General features: G+C 49.7%; 1 protein-coding gene across 1 annotated transcript in view; it reads left to right on the top strand.

Moving 5' to 3' along the window:
• Positions 1 to 8,597, top strand: part of LOC105997582 — a 40,532-nt gene that overhangs the window by 2,241 nt on the left and 29,694 nt on the right. The window contains exons 3-5 of the mRNA XM_013032066.1: positions 3,422 to 3,718; positions 4,574 to 5,152; positions 5,899 to 6,458. Of these exons, the coding sequence (XP_012887520.1) occupies positions 3,422 to 3,718; positions 4,574 to 5,152; positions 5,899 to 6,458 (1,436 nt within the window). The remainder of the gene's footprint in view (positions 1 to 3,421; positions 3,719 to 4,573; positions 5,153 to 5,898; positions 6,459 to 8,597) is intronic.

Genomic DNA, 8,597 nt, shown 5'->3' with positions numbered 1-8,597 from the left:
CCATGAGGATCCCCAGCATTCCCCTCAGCCAGTGCCAGGGGTGACTGTAGGGCCTGTATGGCACAGAGTATAGTGATTTGGACCTCTTCTTTTGAGGGCTTGAACTCAGGGTCTGGGGGTTGTCCCTGAGCTTCTTTTGCTCAAGGCTAGCACTCTACCACTTTGAGCCCCAGCAACACTTTTGGCTTTTTTCCATGTCTGTGATACTGATAAATGGAATCCAGGGCTTGATTCATGCATGCTAGGCAAGCACTCTAGCACTAAGCCACATGACCAGCCCCTGAGCTTGTGTGTGTGTATGTGTGTGTACGTGTACGTGTGTACGTACATACGTGTACGTGTGCTTGTGCTTGCGCACATGCAAGCACATAGTCCTCTTTTGTAGCTTGAAATCAGGGCCTTGGCACTGTCCTGATTTTTTTCCTCAAGGCTATCTACCTTTGATCCACAGATCTACTTCCAGCTTTTTGGTGTTTTTAAACATAGTCACAGACTCTCCGGCCACAGGTGGCTCACAACTGAAATCCTTACTACTCAGGAGGCTGAAATCTGAGGATCGCAGTTGAAAGCCAGCCTTGGCAGGGAAAGTCTGTGTGACTAATACCTCCAATAAACCACTCAGAAATCCAGACATGGCGCCGTGGCTCTCATGGTAGATCACTAGTTTTGAGCTGAAGAGTTGAAGGACAGAGCCATGCCCAGAGTTCAAAGCCTTTCGTTTCACAGCTCTTTAAGATCTAGATTACAAGTGTGAGCCACCAGCACCTGCCTTGAAATTTTTCAATAATTCTTTACTTTATTGCTGCTTTTATCAGTAGTAGAGCTTGAAATTAAGGTCTGGGCATTGTCATTCAACAGATTCCTTCAAGGTCTTCACTATACTCCCAAAGACACAACTTCTCTTCCAGCTTTAAATAGACTCTCAATATTTTACCTGAACACTCAGACTCAGATCCAAATATCCATGCTTTTATATAGATAGATATAGATATAGATAGATATATATGATGTGGAGCTTGTGGTAGAGGCCTGGATGCTGTCCCTGAGCTCTTTTTGTTCAAAAGTAGCACTCTCCCACTTTGAGCCACAGCACACTTCCAGTTTTCTGGTGGTCAACTGAAGATGATAGTCTCACAGACTTTCCTGCTCAAGCTGGCTTTGAGCCTGGATCCTCAGATCTCAGCCTCCTGAGCAGCTAGGATTACAGGGTTGAGCCCCCTAGACCCCCCACTCATTCAGGCTTGGCAATATGGGATGACAGATAAGAACCACCATGGCAGGTGGTTGATAAATGACGGGATAGGACTTCAGTTCTCTCAATTTCTACGCCACAGGAGCTGGGCTTTCAGGTGTGAGCCACTAGACCAAGCCTCAATTTTGATAAGTTAAATATTGAGTTCAAATGAGGAATCTGTGGCTCCTGTTTGTAATCCTATCAACTTGAGGTTAGCTAAGAGTGAAGAATCCAAGTAACAGGATATTCTGGGTGGAGAAGGTCCTGATCTCCTCAAAAATAAATACACCTTGGGCTGGGAAGGTGGCTCAGTGGTAGAGTGCTTGCCTTGCATGCCTGAGGCCCTGGGTTTGATTCCTCAGCACCACATAAGCAAAAAGAAAAAGCCGAAAGTGGCGCTGTGGCTCAAGCGGTAGAGTGCTTGCCTTGAGCTGAAGAGCTGAGGGACCGCACCCAGGCCCAGAGTTCAGGCCCCACAACCGAACCCAAAAATAAAAAAAACAAAACAAAAATAAATACACCATGATTTGAGCTGTGACTCAAGTGGTAGAGCACTGGCTTTGACCCACCCGCAGGAACAGCACTCAGGCCTTAAAGTCAATCTCTAGTGCAACCACAAAAACTACAAATTTAAGCACCAATAAATCCAGTCAGATACCAGAGGTTTATACCACAAACCTTAGCTACTCAGGAGACTGGTATTGGAGGTGGTTTAGATCCAGCCCAGATAGAAATCCATGAGGCTTTTTTCCCCAGTCCTGGGGATAGAAGTCAGGACCTGGGAGCTGTCCCTGAGTTGCTTTTGCTCAAGGTTACCATTCTGCCACTTGAACCACAGCACCACTTTGTGTTTTCTGTGGATGTGGTACTGAGGAATGGAACCCTGGGCTTCATGTGTGCTATGCAAGCATTCTACCAGTACTCCACATTCTAGTTCTTGACATTCTTTTCTTCGTGTAAGCAGCAAAATTTCAGAATTGAATATGTGGTTCTGGTGGAAGACTGCCAGCCTTGAGTAGGAAAGCTAAGCGTAAACAGAATGCATTGAGTTCAAGCCCCATACTCTAGGGGATGCTGGCTTTCTCTCCCTTTTTTTGACTCTCATTCTTCTGTGTAGTAATTCATTTCTGAGGGTGGGTTGTGGGGTGACTATAGGACAAGTTCTGGGTGTTTTGGAGACTCTCTTTCTTTGTGTTGGTCCTGTGTTCTAACCCAGGTCCTCCTATGTTCTGGGGACCCCCCCCACTGCACAGCTCCACCTCGCTGCCAGAGCAGTTCCTGAAAGGTGGAGCACAAGAGCTATGCCCCCCCCACCCCCCTGCTCCTCTGGCAGTGGGGAGCAAATCCTTGGTGGAAGAGCAGCCCAGGGAGTCTGTCTTTCTGTCAGTCTTGGGTGAGGGTTCCATCTCAGGTGGAGCTTTCTATACACCGCACCAACCTTTGCCTGGAGTAACTGTTGCTCAGTACCAGAGGTGACACTGAAAACCAATGGTGCCTATTGCATGTAGTTCTCATTCGGATAGAAAAGAGGACAGAGATTAGACAGCTGACATTCCTGTGGCTTTGCTTTTAGTGCTTCTGGATGATGGCCAGATCTTAAGTATATTAGCTAGGGTGTTTCATGTGCTCTTTGCTAACTCCAGGCCTCCTAGCTATTTAGAAGGTTGAGATCTGAAGGTCTGTGTTCCAAGACAGCCCAGGTAGGAGAGCCTTTGATACTTTGATCTTCCATTAAACATGAAAATGACAAAAAGGCAGCTATGACTCAAGTGGTAGAGCACTAATATTAGCCCCCAAGGAAAGTATCAAGACCTGAGTTCAAGTCACAGGACAGGGACACACACACACACACACACACACACACACACACACACACACACAGCTTGGACTTTCCTTTAGGCTCCTCTTTATCCCTGACAATTGGGCCATGAACTCAGAGTAGTGGCTGGAACTGGATGGGACCATGATGAGCTTGGGGCTGTCTATGTGGGGAGCATCCTGCTGCCCTGTGTCCCTGCGCTGTGCTTGGGGGGCATTGGGGCTATGTGGAAAGGGCGTGAACTGACATCTCCCCATGGCTGGAGTCGGGATGTGGCCTTTGAGATGAGTTCTCTCTGAGAAGGGACTTCTCAGCTTCAGCCGCTAAAGCTGCCTCTTCCTGTGTGCTCCCAGGCCCTCTCCCTGCAGCCCCAGCACACTGAGCACCATGTCCCTGCCCACACTGTGGCAGCTGGCCATGCAGAGCCTGCTGGAGGACCAGGCCTTGGCCATCTCTGCTCTGGACGTCCTTCCCTTGGATCTCTTCTCCACGCTGTTCAGAGAGGTGGTTGCCAAGAGACGCATGGAGGTGCTGAAGGCCATGGTGCAGGCCTGGCCCTTTGCCTGCCTCCCCCTGGGGGCCCTGGTGGGCTCAGCTGACCTGGAGATCTTACAAGTCACCCTGGAGGGCCTTGAGGTGCTGCTTGAGCAGGGAGCGGGGCCCAGGTAAGGGGGACCCAGGTTGGGGGCCAGGGAGGACCCTGGAGTTCAGGGAAGAGACAAACCAGAATCAGGGAGAGTAGAGTGGTCTCACAGGGAACCTGGGGCCAGAGGATCCCAGGGATTCCTGTGGAGCTCCTTGTAGAACAGTGTCCCTTGTGTGGAGTGTTGGTGAGGATGGCTGCAGTCATGGCTGCCAGATCCCTAAATACTTCAGGCTGTGGGTGATGGAGTTAGGAATGTTTGGGGAAAGTTTCATGATGTCAGTGGTGCAGTCCTGCAATCCTAACTACTTAGGTGGCTGACATATTAAAAAGTGAGCCTGGGCAAGAGAATGTCTGAGGTTCCTATCGCTATTTAATCAAAATGAAGCCAAAGTTGTGAACCAGTGGCTCACTCCTGTAATCCTAGGTAATCAGGAGGCTGAGATCTGAGAATCACAGTTCAAAGCCAGCCTCAAAGGCAGTCTCGGCAGGAAAGTCTGAGACTCTTAGCACTTGGCCCTGTGGCTCATGAGATAGAGCACTAGCCTTGAGATGAAGAGCTTAAGGACAGCACTCAGGCCCATCGTTCATACCCTACCACCAACAACAAAAAAAGGAAAAGGGAAAGCCAAAAGTGGAGGTGTGATTCAAATGGTAGAACAACTAGCCTGGAGTAGAAAAATGTACTGGACAGCATCCATGCCCTGCCTTCAGGCCCCACTAGTGCACAATAAAAAGAAAAAGGACAGAAAGATAGAAACTAGGCAAAAGCAGGAGGAAATATGGTACACTAGATTGGCTTGGTCTAATAATGATGAAGCAGAAAGTAGCCGTTCTGCCATGTCTGTTCTGAGACTGTCCTGTGTCTCCCCCGTAGATGCAAACTGCAAGTGTTAGATCTGCAGAATAGGTCCCTGAACATCTGGACCTCAGGGTACATAGCAATGTCTCAAGCCTGCTCAGCAGCAGCCCTGACTGACAAGCCAGCAGCCAATCACTGTGCAGACCTGAGGGAGGAGCCCCCCTTCAGGATATTCATGGATGTCACCATCAGTGATGGCCCCAGGGATTGTGTGCTGGCCCACTTGCTCCAGTGGGTGGAGACGAGAAGAGACCAGGTTCAGCTGTGCTCTAAGAAGCTGCAGGTTCTGTTTACATCCACCCCTGGCTCCACCTGTCAAATACAAAGCACTCTTGGATTGCTTCATCTGGACTCCATCCAGGAGCTGGTCGTGGATGATTTGTGGCATCACAAAACATTGGAAAATATGGTTCCTTATCTGGCCCAGATGAAGAACCTTCGCCAACTTTCTTTGGCTAAGATGAAAATGGAATGTTGTTCTTGCATCTTGGAGAATTTACTCAAATACTTGTCTGAGATGGTGCTGCATAGAAATCGCCAAATTAATGAAGGAGAAGGATTCTTCTCTTATGAGATTCTGGAGAAGGTCTTCAGGTGAGGATCCTAAGTCAAAGCTGGCACAGGGAGGGGAATGTCTGTGAGACTTTTACCTATTACCATCTGCCTTTCCTCCCCAACCTGGAAGTGAAGCAGTGGTTCAAATTGATAGAAAGATAGACTTGAGCAGAAAAGCTCAGTGAGCCACAGGGCTGAGCTGAACTTGGGGTGGGTAGATATGAAAGGGGCTCAACTGTGTGGGGTGACTGCGGGGCTGAGGGGACTGAGGAGACACAGGAAGAGGCTCCTCCTCCTGAGGGTGCTGCTTAGTTCTGCCCTGGTCTTCAATGAAGTCAGAAAGCAGGGTGCATGCTGGGAGTGTGCTCAGGGCAGGAAGCCCGCTGTGGGGTCCTATGTAGAAGTGAGTGGCTGTGAGTTCCTCTATAGGAAGCAAGTCTGAGCTCACAGGATAGAAACTGGAAGCAAGGGGAAGAGGAAAGGATGCTGTGCTGTACTGCTCAGATGCATGGGTGGTTGGGCCCTGCGGGCAGGAAGCCCAGTGGTGTGTCCAGACAGTGAGGAGAGGGGGCTGGAGAGGGGGCTGGAGGGGGTGCAGCCTGGGCCAGGCTCAGGTGGCACTGACAGGCATCAGGCTGGGATGGTGGAGTGACAGGGGTCTCAGCCAGAGCATCGTGTGGTTGGTCTCCCTCGGTGCAGCAGGACAACCTTTGCTGACCATCTCCTGCCTGAGTCTGCTCTGCTCACCACCACCATTCACCCCAGTCTCTCTGCTCTCTCCTCAGGACCCTCAAGCCTCTGACCACTCTGTCTTTGATTTCAAGTCCACTGAATGAAGCAGACCTGAGGTGTCTGTCCCTGTGTCCCTGCACCAGTCAGCTCAAGCACCTGCGTCTCAGGACTGTAAATTTGGGTGACTTGTGTCCTGGGGCCCTCCGAGCTCTGCTGGAGAGAGTGTCTGGCACCCTGGAGGCCCTGGCCTTAGAGCACTGTGGGATCACTGAGGCCCAGATCTCTGCCATCCTTCCCAGCCTGAGCCAGTGCTGCCAGCTGAGCTTCTTCAGCATCTATGGGAACCGCATGTCCTTGGCTGCCCTGCAGAACCTGCTGAGCCACACAGCCAGGCTGAGGCAGTTACAGCGAGGGCTGTATCCGGCCCCTGTGGAGAGCTATGACCACGAGTGTTTGTTGTATGGATGCAGAGTCAACAGGGAACGATTTGCCCAGGTTTGTGTGAACTTGGTCCAGATCCTGAGGAACCTCCAGCCAGTCCATAAGGTCCAGGTCTGCACTTACTCATGCATAGGCTGTAAGAAGAACCAGTTCTATAGCCTGGCACCCAGTGGTAACTGGGTAGTTACAGAGGAATATTCCTTTACACGTCAGTCTAACTACTGCGGGGTTTGTGCACCTGAGTAGTTCATGCTGTTGTTTGGAAGTGAACCTGAATGTCCCTTTAGGACACCCAGTACATCCTAGTGGGAACACTAACCATCTGTCATTCCGCAGGGGAAAATATAGGAGAGGACAGGTTCTTTTGCTCTCCAGTTTCATTGTCAGGAAGGTGATGTGGGGTGCTCTGGCCTCCATGGGCCAGTGTCCTGTGTCCTCATCAAAGCAATCTGAGTGGAATGCATTCAACTTGTGTGGAACAAGTGGGAATTCCTGGTTCCTGTATTGGTATATGGACGTAAACCCATCCTGATGGAGAGACTTCCTCTGTTCATTTAATTTTATGATAATAAATAAGTTATTGTAAGGAGAGTGCCTTTGGCTCATGCCTGTAATCCTAGCTACTCAGGAGGCTGAGATCTGAGCATCCCCATTCAAAACCAGCTGAGACAAGAAGGTCTATGAGAGGTTTTTTTCCCCTGTTGTGGGGCTTGAACTCTGGGCCTGGGCGCTGTCCCTCAGCTCTTCAGCTCAAGGCTAGCACTTCTCCCCCATGAGCCACAAGGCCACTTCCCGCCTTTTCTACTCATGTTGAGCCACCTTCCCAGCCCCTCTGTGAGACTTTTGTCTTTAGTTTTCTTTATTTTTTCACCCAAAGTTGAAATGGGCCAGTGGTTCAAATGGGTGCAAGACTAGACTTGAGCAAATATCTGAGGGAGTTACCCGCCGGTGGCCAGGCCTGTAATCCTAGCTACTCAGGAGCCTGAGATCTGGGAACATTGGTTCAAAGCCAGCCCAGGCAGGAAAGTCTGTGAAACTCTTATCTTCAATAAACCACCAGAAAACTGGAAGTGGCACTCTAGCTCAAGTGGTAGAGCACTCACCTTGAGCTGAAGAGCTGAGTGACAGTGCCCACGCCCAGAGTTCAAGCCCCACGACAGACCAAAAAATACAAACGTACAAACAAAAAAAAAGTTGAGGGATACTGTCCAGGCCCTGAGTTCTTGCCTTAGAACTGAAAACAGAACACGAAAAATTAAGCTGGGTGCCAGTAGCTCAGGCCTGTAATCCTAGCTATTCAGAATGCTAAGATCTGAAGATCACAGTTGAAAGCTACTCTCGGAAGGAAAGTCCACAAAACTCTTATCTCCATGGAACCACCAGAAAACCAGAAGTGACACTGTGCCTCAAGTAGTAGAGCTCTTCCTTGAGCTGAATTGCTCAGGAACAGTGCCCAGGTCCAGAGTGCATGCCCCATGAACAACAACATCAATAAAATTAAAGCAAAATTACTAGTGAAGCTTAGGCACCAGTAGATGAATATCTGTAATCCTAGGTACACAGGAGAGTGAGTCCTGAGGATGGCAGTTTCCAGGCAGCCCAGGAAGAAAATCCTTGAGTTGCTAATCTCCCATAAGCCTTTTGTGAGGACAGACAAACCTCAGACTTGGAGCTGGGTCAAGTGGCAGAGTGACTGATAGCCAAGGGGGAAAAGGCGAAGGGACAGAACCAAGCCCTCAATTCAGTCCTCAGTACCTGCATAAAAAATAAATGTAATGCTCATGCTTGTTTCATGGAATATTATACCCACGCTCAGAATGTGGCTCAGTGGCAGAGTGCTTCCCTAGCATGCATGAAACCCTAGGTTCAATTCCTCAGTACCACACACAAGCCTAAAATGGTGCTGGGGCTCAAGTGGTAGGGTGTAGCCTTGAGCTCAAGAAAGGTGACCTGTCCCTGAATGCAAGTCCAGGATTAGCTGAAAAAGAAAAAGATTTTAAAAAAAGGAAAGGAGTCTGTCCAAATCCAGGTGCAGTGGAGAACCCGTGGCTGATTTCCTGCTGTGACATGACTACAGGAAGCCGCTGGCACCTGTGCATTGAGCACTGACCATGGAGCCCACTAACTCACTTGGGGCCAGACTGCTTCACCACAGGGGCTGTGAGGCCTTCCACACCTTGCTGCAGCCCTGAGTGCCAGCTCAGCACACTACACATGGTGAAGCTGACATCCACCTCTGAATCACTGGAGTGATTCCTCAACCTCCCCAGACCCATCATCATTCACAATGCAGCATCTTCCTTTTCCACAC

Source organism: Dipodomys ordii, unplaced genomic scaffold (assembly GCF_000151885.1).
Source record: "Dipodomys ordii isolate 6190 unplaced genomic scaffold, Dord_2.0 Scaffold6, whole genome shotgun sequence".
NCBI classification, from domain to species: Eukaryota; Metazoa; Chordata; class Mammalia; order Rodentia; family Heteromyidae; genus Dipodomys; species Dipodomys ordii.
This window is presented reverse-complemented; position numbering and strand designations above follow the sequence as displayed.